This window comes from Alternaria alternata, assembly GCF_001642055.1.
Source record: "Alternaria alternata strain SRC1lrK2f unplaced genomic scaffold CC77scaffold_18, whole genome shotgun sequence".
NCBI classification, from domain to species: Eukaryota; Fungi; Ascomycota; class Dothideomycetes; order Pleosporales; family Pleosporaceae; genus Alternaria; species Alternaria alternata.
Genome location: NW_017306207.1, coordinates 189,081 through 203,315, shown reverse-complemented (window position 1 = coordinate 203,315; position 14,235 = coordinate 189,081). Strand labels below are relative to the sequence as shown.

Below are 14,235 nucleotides of genomic sequence, written 5' to 3'. Positions count from 1 at the left end.
GTTAGCGGCTCAAATGCTCGATGCTCATTCCTTGACGACAACTCAGCTGTGCTCCACCGTATGCCAGCTCGTGCACAAGGAAGAACTAGAAGGCATGGCATCTGCGAACAGCGCAAATCGTCGAATACACCCCGCGTAAAAGAGTTGCTTACCGCCCTTGGCCAACAGAACGCGCTCCATACGATCAGGCTGGAAAGAGATTGTTAATAGTCATGCACCGAGCGGCGCAGTCAAGGAAGAGTAGACACGGAAATAGCTCGAGTACCCGTGGACCAGCATCAGCGCTAGCTACCGTTACACATATCCAACCTCCCCTCAACCGTCTTTCTTATTCCCTGCTGACATGCTGATGGTCCGCCCCGCTGGTGAATCTACCAGCATCTAGCTGCGATAGCTGTACGCCTCAGGTGCGCCTGGACAAGGGCGTACCTGCTAGATCGGCATTGTGGATTGTGTTGATTGGTGAAAGGGGACAAACAAAGACTGCTTATGATGGTGGATACAGGAGGGTGGCCTATCGCCTGGTCCGCTATCCGCACCTGCGGCTGTGGGGGCTGAAAATGGCGGTATTGGATCTTGGGCGAAAGAGTGACTTAAGGTTGTCGGTCAGCCTGCTGTGTTGATCTCGCTCTGTTCCCCCTCTTTGAGCATTCCATTGCCAGCTGAACTGCTGGTATTATACTGCTTTCTTTTTTCCGACAACCAGGAACCCGGGACCGTGGGGAAATCACGACCTCTGCGCGGAAATCGGTTCTTGCTATTGTAATCGCCTGATCCTCGTACAATTGTCGCCATGAGACGCTCATGGACAGCAAGGCTAGCAGCTACGATTGCTGTTAGCCATAGCTTCTCTCAATTCGCCATCGCACAAGACCTTGTTTCATCAGTCTCTCAATCGCCATCACCAACGCCCACAGCTTCGGAGTCAGTAAATTCGTCGAGCGCAACACCAACCTCCTCTGGCGAACCAACAGTCCATACTATCAAGGCTGGCTCCGGGGGTTTTAAATTTGACCCACCAGAACTTCATAACGTCTCGGTCGGCGACATCGTGACATGGGAGTTCTATCCACCAGACCATTCGGTTGCGAGGGCAGAATGGCAGTCAGCCTGTGTACCGTATGAATACACTGGGAAAGACAAGGTTGGCTTTTGGTCGGAGACGCAATGGGTGAACAACACCAATGAGGTTTGTCTCCTTGTGGAAGACACAACGAATATACTGACAGGTCTTTAGCTCACATACTTCAACGTTACGATCAACTCGACGGAACCCATCTTTTTCTATTGCGCAGCACCAAATTCATGTTTGGGTGAACACATGGTAGGCGTCATCAATCCAAACTCGACACAAACTCTGGCATCGCAAGTTCACGCGGCGGCTGCGGCAGACTTTCAAGTAGCACCCGGTGAACCAATTCCTGCTGAAGCAACATCAACACTCTCCAATGCCCCCACATCAACTGGGACCACTACGCCAATTAGCGGAGGCAATGGTGGCGGTCATACCCTGTCCACTGGCGCTATAGTTGGCATAGCAGTGGGCGGGGTGGCCTTCTTAGCAATCTGCGCCGCTCTCTTCTTTTTCGTCGGTCGATCCAAGTCACTCAAGGAGGTCATCAAGCGACAAGACGCTGCGAACAACCACGACCCACATATGAGCCAGCAGTACGGCGGCTCGAGTTACGGTCATGGAGGGCTTGCGTCGCCAGGCTTCCAGCCGTCAACCCCAGGTTATGCTACACCACCACCAGGACACCATTCAGACTATGGGTTCAACTCGCCACCACAATATGGGCAGCACAGTGTAGGGGAGCAATATCCATCTGGCTGGTCGAGTCCTGGGCAGCAGCATGGTCATCTAAGTATGATGAGCAGTGTCAGTGGGATGTCGCAACAACAGTAAGTGGTCTTGAGTGTAGATTAAACCTGGCTCGGACGTGCAAGCTAACCACTGTGTTCAGGATTGGCCAGTTAAAGTATGCACAGATGAACACGCAACCTGTTGTAGCAGAATTGCACAGCCCGCCGCTGGAACAACAGTCCTTCTCGGCCGAACTGGAAGCACCTGGGCGTGACAAGCCGAGAGGTTGAGTGGATGATGTAGATATGAATTATGATCCTGTTTCTGTACGCAACGTTCGTTGATACTATTTGAAATAGTGTAGTGCATTGCCGAAGAAAAAAGACTCGTGTGGGAAGCGTGATACAGCATGAAACGTTATAAGCAGAGGTAGTCCATGTTGCACACACACACCGACCTGAGACTAGACTGGACCCGGAACTCTCGGCAGCTATAAGATCGGTCTGGCTCACGGTGAACCATACAGCAACGAGCATATTCACGTATTGTATCTGCAATCGCCACACTATACGGATTTCGGCCCTTTTTCTGGTAAACCCTGCCAAGCGGCTCAAATGTCGTCGAGTGATGTTGTGGCATTGTACAACGTGCTCCGGCAGCCAACGGCTAGCGACATTGAGGTACCAGTTTATCGCAAGTAGATAGCAGCAGAGGGGCCGCGGATTAGCTAATATGAGGTTGCGAGTTGGACGAGTCGCGGACAGGTGGGTACCCAGGCGCGTCAGGATAGAATAGTTGCTTCTTGATGGGCCGCCATGCGTATGACCCTTGCCAGGCTTTGGGTACATGGTGAGATAGACGGGCAGCCTGTGTAGTCTTGATGAAGATATACGACGGCCGCGCTATGGTTACCCGGGCTTGGATGCTCCGATCACTGGTGCAGGTTGGCAAGAGCAAAATCTCTCCAAACTACTCGAGTCTAAACTAGCGAGCGCGGAAGCTAACGATCGGTCGTCATCTTCTGGAAATTTTGATGAGAGGATCTTCCCTCCATGTGTAGGGCTTAGTTGCGATTCATTGGCGGTCAGCAGCTCCGCACGGCAATGACGAGCATGCTGGCGCACAGGGCCGACGCCCTTACACACAACGGGCAGGGAAATGCGGTGAAAGTTGCTTGCGGGTGGGCAGAATAGGAAGAGGCAGCGACGGCGAGGTATGCAGTTTGTCAACCTTGGACGCGATGGATGTGCAAGGTTGGCCTGGTAGCCTACTAAAATCCCCGGACGTCACACGTGCTATCGTCGAACGCCCGCCAGCCAAGCCCTTACATCGCTGCCACGCTCACGCCAGATGAAGCCTCTTCCGCGCCCGTCCTCGATGGTTCCTTTCTTCCCCACGTTGCCAAAATGATCCGATATTGTCATCTTCCTCCACCCTAGGAACCGCTACCCGGCCCAACGACATGATCACTTCCTCACCCACAATCTCGCAACCTCCCTCGCCGAACACGACCTTCCACACGCCTAGCCACCGCCCGTACCATGCCTCAAGACGCACATCGGCATCCTCCAGCGCCCACTCGCCCCGCTTTGCCGTGACCACCGTACCCTCACGGCGGTTCGACGCGCCGCCCACCCCAAAGCCCGCCTTCTCGGCGCCGTCCCCAGTGCCCACCTTTGCGCCTTCCCCCCAGGGTCGCAAGAGAAGCTACGCAGACAAGGGAACACAATACTCGCCCTCTGGATTTCCCCCCACCTACCGGCCCCAGCCCAGCGACAACACCAGCGCCGATAACGGCGCCGACACTATCGCGCTCGACCACGACCACGAAGACCAAGAAGCCGGCTCGACGTCTTCGAGTGCTCCCGCAATTGCGCCTGCACAGCGGGGGGATACCTCCGCCGCGCCTGTCGTCACGGAGCCTCCCGAGCCCCAAGTGCGGGTTACTCCGCAGCCCGTGACGCCCGCCTACAATGTACAGCCCCAGGGTCGCCGCATGTCGCACGAGAGCGCGCATTCGGAAGCAGAGCCAGCCGCGGTGTCCAAAGAGTCCAGCACTGTCCTGCAGGTCCCGGCCTCGCCAGCTAAGAGAGCAAGGCCGCAGGAGCCCGACGTCAAGGTCATGCCTCTCCAGTATGAGACGTGCGATGTGAAAGACCTCGGCGTGCTCATCTCTGACATGCTCATGGAGCTGGTGCGCCTGAACGACGGCTATCCGCTGCGGGATGGAACGCTCACAAGATTCCATTCGAGGTGCGTTTATGCAAGACTGACTGAACAAATGCTCGCTGACATTGACCCCTTAGAGCCCCGCCTGGCATCTCAGTACGCGACTACCTTTCTCGTCTTATAGTGCATGCTACGCTGTCTCCGCCCATTCTCCTCTCCATGGTCTTCTACGTAGACAAGCTGTGCGCCATGTACCCCGCTTTTACAATCAGCAGCCTTACCGTGCATCGCTTCCTCATAACTGCCGCTACGGTCGCGGCCAAGGGCCTTAGTGATAGCTTCTGGACCAACAGCCTGTACGCAAGGGTCGGCGGCGTCAGTGTTCGTGAACTGGCGCTATTAGAGCTGGAGTTTCTGCGGAGGCTCGAATGGCGCATTGTTCCAAAGCCAGAGGTACTCGTAGACTACTACAAAGGCCTGGTCGACCGCGGGACTGGATACGTTATAGAGAAAGAGCCGGAATCAGGACCGACTGTCAGCTCAACCCAGATGCCCAATCCCACCGGATCTGCGACAGGCATACACACCAATCAATCAGGCGTATAATAACAGAGGCACACGATGGTTGAGCAGCATCATGCCACAATCCCTAGCCAGCTCACGAAGTTCTTCCAGATGACGTTAGCAGCTCGACTCTTGGGGCTCGTGTCGTTATTATGAGATCGCAGAGACGACGTCATGGGCTGTCTTATCTATTTCCAACACCAAGCCACACCGTGGCCGCCTTTGTGTGGAAGGTTCAGGAGACGACTAGCTGAATTATGATGAGCTGGCGAACCTGACTCGGCAGGGGAGTTATCTATCTCCTAGAGGGTCTCCGCCAACGAGGTGTCTCTTTGAGCTGTCGGAGGCACATCACTACACCATCTCAGGCTCGTGCCATCAACGAGCACCGTCATAGGCAGTTACCCGATGTGCCACCACCACGATTCGTTCGCTGCGGTACAAATGGTAGCTGCCAACAGTGGCCCCCAAAGCGACGGGGCAGCTTGGATTGCAGCAGAACATAGCATTTACGTGATCGCTTGTCTGATAATCGACTGAGCGCAGAACGCATGAGACGGGTGCAGGAGTTTAGCAGCACTTCTACTATTTTGAAAGTATTAGCAGAATCAAATAATCAAACCCCCATCCAAAAGCGTGCTGTTGTCCCGTGAAGAGCGTTCTGACGAGTGCACCACGGTCAAGCCGCTAGGAGCATGCATCGTGAGTAACGTGGACGAGTAAAATGCGGCGACTGGCACATCCCAGTCGTAAGACGCACGGCTGCCGAAAGAGTGAGGCTAACACTCCACCCCTATGGCGTAACTATACATGTCATCAAGCACCTTTGCTGTGACGACGGAGGTTCTTGCAAATGCCACGGCGCAAGGAGAGCCGAAGTATGGTATGCGCAACCTCCGTCAACATTGTCGGCTTAGTGACCCTGACCCAACAGCTGGAATGACCTGAAACCATCTGTCCTTCATTCCCCACCCCCACTACACACTCCACGCGTCTTCCTTTACGAGGTCACATCAGAGAGATCGTGTGCCGGCGCTTACCCCGAGAACCTCGCGATCCAGACGTGATCTTCACTCGGACCCGCGGTAGACGCGTCTTGCTCTCGAGACGGCGGCAGTAGCGCGACTATAGTACTATGAGGGTGAGTGTGTATATGTCACGAGAGCCTATGGACCCAATCGACCGCCTTGTGTTTCTGCTCAGCGTTGACTTCACTTCCCAGTCTTGTCTGAAACCATCGCACGTGCTCACGTTGCCCGTCGATAGTTCCGCCATGCTGCTTCGTCACCTCGCAATCGACAATCCACTGACTTGCACCAGAGTTTCAGGTAACTCTCCAACAAAGAGTGCTATGCGTAAGAGATGAACTCGGAATTCGCTCGCTGGGATGGTAGCAAACACCAGTACGACAGTCAATGGGGCGCGTCTCGCCCCGAGGCACCTCCAGCGCCGTGTGCCCTACCGTATGCCTTCGCCGAGCCTTTCCCACAACTCACGAACGGTTTCCAGCAACTGCAGGTTGGGAAGCATTCGAGAACACGAACAACACCCGTAGTTACTCGCACACACATAACTAGACATGGCTCGGAGCCAAACCCCATGCGACCGTTGTCTAGTGGAGGAGAAGCCCACATGGCCCCTTACCAGAGCCTCTCTCCGCCTCATCGTTCCGCATCGTATTCAAAACCGTCCCCTCTCGAGGACTTGCGCAAGTCAAGACGATGGCCGCCAAAGGGATACAGGTCGGAGGATGCAATGGAGCCTGAACAGGCGGAGGAGCTGATATGTGCTGGAGCGTCATCGTTCAAGGGATACTGCGATGCGATAGCGAACGCACCAGCGGGCTACGATCGCTTCTATGCCGTTATGGAGGCTGAACATCAGAGCCGAACAGATCGTGCAACCTTTCAACAAGAGGCATACCGAGACATTTCGCTCAACATGACGGGTGCATCTGACAGCCAGTTTCCATGGCTTGCTCATGAGTATCCTTGCATGGCGTACGCGTTCGGGAAGAGTGCAGGGACCACAACACTGAACTATTGGGTCAGCAAGTGCGGAAGCAGTAACCCTCCTATGCAATTCGCCAGCGAGGTAAAGCCGCGGAAGATAAAGCTCCTACAAATTTTGGACCGGTTGCAGAACCTAGAGAGTGGCCTAAATGAAGATGTCAGTCAACCGTCGTGCCCGGAGTGCTTTTGGTTCACATGGCCCTAACTTTTGGTTTCGCAGGATCCCGAGGAATTGTACCGCTACCTGTACGGCACGCTCATCGAAGATTCGGAGCAGTTTGACGAGGAACGCCGTCACGTTCGGACTGATCAGCAGATCACAGATCTCATCACAGTGCTAAGCAACCCTAAATGGATAGATTTCTCACACCCAAAGAATCAGGTTGTAGCAAAGTTCTTTGACAGCCCGGATCAGCGCAAGAAACAGGAGTTTTTTCACCAGCTGCTGCTCTCGGTCGAACTTTACCTTCGGATACACTCTAAGCACCATTCAGAGAAATCTAAGCGAAAGCTCATTCTGCAGCTTCCCGCCATCATTACCTGGGACCTGGCAGTGGCCCAACGGTGGCTCGAGAATATGGAAATTTCCAAAACGCGGATATCAAACACCCAGAGCACCTTCAGCTTTGATCTGAGGAGCAAAAGTAGACAAATCGAAGCATTGAGAAAATTTGCGGCGACACTAAAGTGGCCAAACATGGATGAAGTCGAGTATGTCCTGGACGAACAGGACTTGGACGAGAGAGCACTTGAGGACCGGTCCGCAGATGCCATGTCCTGGTTTTCAGGCATCATCCTGCCTGGTCGGACACTGCCTTGGCTCATTATGAACAGCTTGATAGACTGTGATAGGGATACTGGCGACGCTCTCAAGTATCTGACCCATATGCACCCAGCGTCCGGCTTTCAGTATCGAGCAAATACGTACTGGTCATCGCAATCTATCGTTGGCAAGGTACTAGGCGCCGCACGAGGGGTCAAACAGATTGCAGGTTGGATTGGACCATGCATATACACCCCGGACCTCAAACGCACTGAGTGTGTGAAGGTTAGACAACAAGAGTCACCGGATCCTATGTTGTTCTCGGTTGACGTAGAATCCATGGATCAACGCACCAATCCCTTGGGCGCGCCGGACGACAGCTACCCCGTAGACGACTACATAGTTCCTATGCCGGACACGGAAGACGTAACAGATCTAATACGAATGGAGAAGCTTCGCTTTATGCCTGTCAAAGAGCGGCCTGAAGGGACGAGGCACGCTGTCGGTCCTCCGATGGTCTTTGACGCCGCCATCTCATTCGCATGTGGCGGGGAGAGCTGGCCAATGAAGCTACGATATAATGTTGACTTCATCAACGCTTTTCCCTGCCACCAAGGCCCTCACGGTACGCATCTAGCTCTCGATAAACCACCGTTCATACGCTGACCACCATTAGTGCTATTCTACGATTTCAGCTTCAAAGCCATAAAGATTGACGAAGGCCTCGTCGACATTCAAGACTGGGGCAATCAGTCCGGTCGCATACCCCGCCCCACATCCTCTAAATCATCACCTGGCAAGAAAGCCTTGGCGCTCATGAACGAAAAGCAGAAGAGTGCTCACGAACAAGTTACCAATGTGCTCGTTATAGAGGCTCTAGGCGTGAGCGATAACGAAGTTTTTGCAAGAGCGTGGTGTGCTCATCATGGGCATAGTGCTATCGTGGCAAACATCAAGGAGACGTGTATGTCTTGCGCTATTCGTGAGGCATATGCGGCATGTGTGGCTGTCGTCATACTTACGGAAGGGGGTGTGGTGAAGGAGAATGACACTGAGGTTTACGGGTATGCGTAAAGAGTAGGAATCGGACATTGGTTATATGCATTTGCATCTTTCTGGGTCTGCTTTAGCATCCTTTTGTATTGATGGACACGATTTTCTTTTGTCTTGGGTTGGGATGGTGGCACAGGAAGGAGGCTCCAGGACGTGCTTGACGACTGTAACGGTACTCATGGGGCGCTAGTTTATGGTTATGTATCACGTCTGATGAATTGCACGCATTTACGCTTTTTAAAGGAGATGCAGGGCAAGTCCGCATGAGTGACCTCGGGAAGCTGGTGAATGAGCAATCACGTGGCGATAACCCTTATCGCGGCTGCTCTGACGTTGCGCCAACGGAATTGAGCGCGGCTATCTGCACTTCTTCGCTCGCGACCACTCTGTTGAGCATGACTGGCTTTGCAGACTTGGCATACCACCTGACAATTACCTGATTGTCGCAGCCTATATGCTGCATCGGCAGTAGCATAATCTCCTGTTGCGCCTTGCTCCGACGATACTCGCAACTCCCCAATCCGCAGTTTCCCAGTGAAGCTTCCATTGCGCCGCCCGTCATTGCCACACGCTTGTGCGCCCAGTACTGGACCTCTTCGCATGAGGCTGCACGACGACCGTTAATCTGCGCCAACCGGTTGTAGTACACACCCATTACCAATTACCCGCTTACCTTCCGTCTACGCCATGGGCCGGTCAATGATACCTCCGGCGCTCAACGAGCTCTCGAACCCTAGTACACCCGAGGCACAGGTCACAGCACTCCAGAACCTCAAAAACGAGATAGTAGGGCATGAGCAGAGGAAAGAACTAGCAGTGACACATGGCGTTGTGAAACCACTGGCGGGTCTGCTACGGGCAGAAGCTAGGAAGGGTAGGAAGAGGAGGAGGAATGTCACGAATGGACACAGCTCCGGGCTCTTCAACGATTCGAGGAAGGACATGGAAGAATGGACTACCGAGGATGAGTTGAGATTTCAGGCCACGCTCGTCGTCGGCAGCCTTGCGAATGGTGAGTGCCCAGTGTAAAGGACGCTTTGAAGGAGCATATTGGCTGATACATGAGACACACAGGCGGTCCAGCATTTGTCGCCCCACTTCTAGCAGGTCATGTCCTCCCTCCACTGCTCGAAGCGCTGAGGCCCAGCGAGACGCCCTCGAAACTCGTTACCACGACCCTCAAGACCCTCAATCAGATCATTGACGCCGTCAACCAGGAGAAACCTTGGCTCGACACGTCCGACTCATCCTCCCGGTCATCTCTCGCTTTTGCCGTTAACGAGTCGATATACACCAGGTCTGTCATTGACAGCCTCGCCGAGATATTGGCGCAACCAGCTGGGACGATGAAGGCCAATCAGCAGATTGAGGCGACGATCCGGCTCATCATGAAGACGTGCATAGAAGACAACCAGAAGAAGATGCTAGTGGATTCAGGAATACTGGATCTTTTGGCTGACAAGCTTGCTACTGTCGCTGCCATGGACGATCGGATCCCCGCAACAGAGTGGAAGCAGTCGAATCGCGAGCGGCTTCCCCGTGCCTGTCTGCCAGATATTCTGGAGGCAATCTCGGCTGTCATCAAGGACTCACACTTTTACACTGCTCGGTTTCTCTACTCACACTCAATACAGCAACTCTTCGGATGGCCGAAGGAACGCGCCTCAGCGTTAGACGCAAGTAATACATCACAGGCGGCATCCTGGGACAAATTAATTCCGCGGGTACAGACAATGGCGAGCAAATCAGATCCGTACATCAAACAATGGCCGGCTCTTGGTGCCTACGCCTCTGCCGCTGGGGACAGTTATTCTCGTCTGCCAAGTATGGAGTCGTTACAGCAGACTTCAAGTAGAAGTGTCATCACTGACGAATCTGAGTCGCCGTTGTTCATATGGCTCATGTACGTGGCCCGTCGAGGCGAAGGACGAGAGCGTCTTTCTGCTTGTTGGTTACTAGCGTTGTTGAAGAAATTTGGCGAGCGATGGCCTTTGAACGACCCTTCGAAGACCACAAGGGAAAGGCACTTCTCGTATCTGATTATCCCGTTGGTGGAAAAGATGATTGAAGACTCAAGTCCGACATCGGAGCAGACCAAGAAGGCGAGTACACTTAGTCCTGCGGCAAAAGACGAGTTGCGCTTTGTGTTGGAACGCTCACCAGTTGTGCTTGCTGAGCTTGTTGCTGGGAACAAGTCTCTTCAGACAGCGGCTGTCCATACCCGGACCCTACCGACGCTCATTCAGATTCTCAAGAAGTCGTTCGATGTGCCTGCTACGTCTTCGAAGCCCTTATGGCAACCACGGTCATCATCTAACGAAGTTAGAGATCCAAGTATTGACCCTGCGTCATCGACACTAGGTAGATCCGGACTAAGTGCGGATTTGTTGCATGCTTTCAGATATCGAGAGAGCGTTCTCCTGGCCTTGGCGGCAATAGCAGGAGATCAAGATTCTTTAAGGAAGATGGTCATTGAGATGGGCGCTGCAACGCACATCATCGAAGCTCTGGTCCCGTACCGAGAAACCAATGAGCAAGGGGCATCCTCTTCAGCAAAGGATGGCAACCCTGATGCGGTACTAATTGCTGCTTGCAAAGTTACACGGTCGCTTTCAAGGTCTGTCAGTGTACTCAGAACCAGCTTGATCGATCACGGTGTTGCACAGCCAATTTTCGAGCTCTTGACGCATCCGAACGTCAAAGTGCAGATTGCTGCTACCGAGGTCATAACAAATTTGGTACTGGATGTGTCTCCCATGCGAACTGTAGGTAGAATGTTGATCGTTTTGTGTTCTCAAGCTAATGTGAATATTAGGAGATTCTTGAATCTGGAGTATTGGGAACTCTGTGCGAGCAATGTCGATCAGCAAACTTTGACCTTCGTTTCGGCAGCCTTTGGGCACTTAAGCACTTGTGTCTGGGTCTGCCACATGCTATGAAGATACAGTGTCTCGAAGAGCTCGGTGTAGGCTGGCTCGTGCAGGTACTCAACGGGGAGCCATCCAAGCCTGCTATGGGAACACCCAATGCAGCTGGGGAACAGGTCGATATTCTCAACGCTGTCGACGAGCCTCACATGGATGTGGATGACGAGCCATCATCGGAAAATGATGATGACGATGCCATGACTGAGAGCATACCGTCTATGCGACGACATCAACGTCCTGGATCTCGATACACGAGTGCAACGAACATCCGAGATCGATTACAGCAAATTAAGAATGATGAACAGGATCATCGGCTGAACAGTGAGCGCGATGACATACGCATACAAGAGCAAGCGCTCGACTTCATTCGGAACTTCGTCTCCGAAGACAAAGCCTCTGGTGAAATGATTGATCACCTCCTCAAGACGTTTGGCCACAGCCGGTTCTTTGAAATTCTCGATGCTAAGATCCGGCCGAAACACTCTTCCTTGTCCACATCATCGTCCCAGAGTCAAACCAGTCCTAGTGCTCCCAGTTACTGGCCAAGCAACAGCCACCGTACACCCTTTTCTTCTTCCACGAACAACCCAGGGCAATCGAACTGGGCTACATATCCTGCCACCGAACTCATTCTTGCTGCCGTATATATACTCGTACACCTCGCCAATGGCCGACCTCAACACCGCTCCCTCCTTATTTCACAGACCACACTCATGCAACATGTTCTTCCTCTTTTCGCGCATCCTCGTCGCGATGTTCGCGTAGCTTGCTCGTGGATGTTGCATAATCTTGTTTGGGTAGAAGACCACACCGACGAAGCTGCGACGCGCGAACGGGCTATCAGTCTCCGCCAACTAGGTTTCGAGGAAGGTGCCAAGCAGCTGGGACGTGACGTCGACACTGATGTCAAACAACGTGCTATTGTAAGTATTGAGCAATTTGACAAGCTGCTCAACGGTGGCAGTGGTCATGGACGAGGTGGTGGCTTCGGCAGCCCTAGCGGATTCGGTGGTGGAGAGGGCGGGGTTGGTGGACTTGCAGGTATGGGTGGGCGCTTGTCAGCGATGCATGGCTGGAGACACGATTCTAGGGGTTGATTGTTTGGTAAGAGTGTAATAAGTGGGGAGTATATGGGGGCTAATTCTTCGGGTGCATTTTGGGCGTATGTTCTTTCAGCTTTAGCCTATGTGTTAGTTGTATGATTGGGATCGAGGAAACAAGGATATGGCATTGTTTCTAGCAAGCAAAATAACGACTATTCTTATACGTCTACAGTGCCAGATACTCAAGTAAAGGCCAATGTTATGTGTGCACACAGCTCAATCATTGGTCCAGGATGATTGAGGGTGCGAAGTAAGGAACACTCAGATCGCCATGTAATGGCCGACGTGCGAACTGCCTCTCAATCACAGCCCAATCCCAGAAGCTTCGTAATAGGCCCCAGCATTTTCATGGTCAAACTTAGACGGGTTTGGTCGCAGCTTATGTTTGGTCAGATACTAAGGTTTTTGAGGACCATGAGCCTGTTATTCACCCTATCCCTCTTTTTGTTCAAGTCAACATCGATACATCTTTTGAAACCGTAAACACCTTGACATCCACAGCCTTTAGTCTCTTGCATTGGTTTAAGAATGTAACTTTTTAGATTACTTCTATCCAGCGATGTCGCTGTAGTATGCTCATCAAAAGTCATCAGCCATCCCATCATGTGCACCTCCCAAGATACAAATCGAGTGAGCACATTCAAACCTCCACTTAGCCTCTCGCCCTAGCCTTTAGTCTCAGGGTCCCATTGTCCTCTTCTCCGCTATCTTTTTTCAGTTGTGTCTCGATCATCCTCCCAATATTGCCTCCGCCTTGAATGACACCCCCTCTCAACAACTCAGTGATGACACGTCCTTTGACTACCGTCTCTTCAACCACACCCTCAACATTCTCAGGTCCAATTCTACCATACCAGATGCCCGATCCCTTCAGCGCGTTGTCTTCAATACTGGGAGGCAGATAGATGATGACGTTTCCCGCGTATTTGTGCCCTCCAATGTGACTTATCAGGCCTACATCCGCATCTATGCGCCTACGCTTGAACTCAGACCGGAACGAGGATTGCAACAAAGGCCCAAGAATGCCGCATCGCTGATCGCGGCCGCCGTGTCCGCAGATCAATACTGTGGGTTTCGTAATGTTTTCCGCCTCTGGTAGTTCGATTGCTTTCGACTCGTCGCGAAGGAGGTTGGCCTTTTGCTCAGCAGAGAGACCATCGTGCATAGAATGTAGTTTTCGAGCTTTCAGATACGCGGTCGCGAAATTCGAGAAGGCTTCGGGCGTGTGAGGAATATTCGGTATACGTTTGAAACTCGGAAACAGTAAAGCCGTTGTTGCGCCGGTCTTTTCACTCTTCGGTAGCGAAGAAGCAGTGATGAGGACATTGGTAAAAGGCTATGGGGCGAGAGCGTGTCAGTTTTCGACGTAGCAGAAGATGAACTCATCGGGAAACAGACCTACATCAAACCCAGGACCGCCCTTTCCAATTACACCTTTGAGCCCTCTCACAAACTCCCCAGTTTCACCCTCTTCCTGTTCGATGTTGCTAACCCAGTCTTCTTTTCCTGTACAGAAGATGACCTGTTCAGAGTATGCCGCCATGGTATTCAGCAATGGCGTTTTGCGATCAATGTCTAGATCAGGAGGCGCTGTTGCGCATTCACAGGTTGGTGACGGGCATGATGGAATATAGGGTATTGTAGATTGGAATCGCGCACGGGTTGTAGAGAAGGAGCGGAAGGCGTGCGGTATAGCAGCCCGAGGAATTCGAGTGAAAGACATGGTTGCTATGTTACAACGCCAGACGGGGCGACAGGGAAATTGTATGGAAGCTTCGGAAAGTGTTCCGCGATGATGACGCGAGGACAAAAGGTCGGACATAACGGAGTTCGGGGCTCG

General features: G+C 52.8%; 5 protein-coding genes across 5 annotated transcripts; 4 read left to right on the top strand and 1 right to left on the bottom strand.

The window, feature by feature from the left end:
- Window positions 1-793: 793 nt before the first annotated feature.
- CC77DRAFT_1064089 (hypothetical protein) lies at window positions 794-2,094 on the top strand (the record flags this gene model as incomplete). The annotated part of the gene is made up of 3 exons (XM_018528687.1): window positions 794-1,189; window positions 1,238-1,902; window positions 1,965-2,094. The coding sequence occupies 3 exons, from the start codon at window positions 794-796 to the stop codon at window positions 2,092-2,094; spliced, it is 1,191 nt and encodes a 396-aa protein (XP_018382886.1).
- Window positions 2,095-3,266: 1,172 nt separating this feature from the next.
- Window positions 3,267-4,579, top strand: CC77DRAFT_1033385 (cyclin-domain-containing protein; the record flags this gene model as incomplete). The annotated part of the gene is made up of 2 exons (XM_018526794.1): window positions 3,267-4,057; window positions 4,111-4,579. The coding sequence occupies 2 exons, from the start codon at window positions 3,267-3,269 to the stop codon at window positions 4,577-4,579; spliced, it is 1,260 nt and encodes a 419-aa protein (XP_018382885.1).
- A 1,320-nt stretch (window positions 4,580-5,899) lies between these two features.
- CC77DRAFT_942347 (hypothetical protein) lies at window positions 5,900-8,386 on the top strand (the record flags this gene model as incomplete). Its single annotated transcript, XM_018534854.1, has 3 exons — window positions 5,900-6,706; window positions 6,770-7,937; window positions 7,989-8,386. 3 exons carry the CDS (start codon window positions 5,900-5,902, stop codon window positions 8,384-8,386), a joined length of 2,373 nt encoding a protein of 790 aa, XP_018382884.1.
- A 341-nt stretch (window positions 8,387-8,727) lies between these two features.
- Window positions 8,728-12,560, top strand: CC77DRAFT_1097309 (ARM repeat-containing protein). Its single transcript, XM_018529887.1, has 3 exons — window positions 8,728-9,377; window positions 9,440-11,130; window positions 11,181-12,560. The coding sequence occupies exons 1-3, from the start codon at window positions 9,053-9,055 to the stop codon at window positions 12,387-12,389; spliced, it is 3,225 nt and encodes a 1,074-aa protein (XP_018382883.1). The 5' UTR covers window positions 8,728-9,052; the 3' UTR covers window positions 12,390-12,560.
- A 432-nt stretch (window positions 12,561-12,992) lies between these two features.
- CC77DRAFT_968880 (hypothetical protein) lies at window positions 12,993-14,193 on the bottom strand. The gene is made up of 2 exons (XM_018535779.1): window positions 13,798-14,193; window positions 12,993-13,731 (listed from the first exon to the last, which is right to left on the bottom strand). Exons 1-2 carry the CDS (start codon window positions 14,116-14,118, stop codon window positions 13,048-13,050), a joined length of 1,005 nt encoding a protein of 334 aa, XP_018382882.1. The 5' UTR covers window positions 14,119-14,193; the 3' UTR covers window positions 12,993-13,047.
- Window positions 14,194-14,235: the final 42 nt, after the last annotated feature.

What these genes read in the sequence shown, in the direction of transcription:
- CC77DRAFT_1097309 (XM_018529887.1), top strand. Translation starts at nt 9,053, where the DNA reads ATGGGCCGGTCAATGATACCTCCGGCGCTCAACGAGCTCTCGAACCCT. An exon ending in CGTCGGCAGCCTTGCGAATG is followed by an intron (nt 9,378 to 9,439) that starts GTGAGTGCCCAG and finishes TGAGACACACAG; the next exon opens with GCGGTCCAGCATTTGTCGCC. An exon ending in ATGTGTCTCCCATGCGAACT is followed by an intron (nt 11,131 to 11,180) that starts GTAGGTAGAATG and finishes TGTGAATATTAG; the next exon opens with GAGATTCTTGAATCTGGAGT.
- CC77DRAFT_968880 (XM_018535779.1), bottom strand. Translation starts at nt 14,118, where the DNA reads ATGTCTTTCACTCGAATTCCTCGGGCTGCTATACCGCACGCCTTCCGC. An exon ending in AGGGCGGTCCTGGGTTTGAT is followed by an intron (nt 13,732 to 13,797) that starts GTAGGTCTGTTT and finishes CTCGCCCCATAG; the next exon opens with CCTTTTACCAATGTCCTCAT.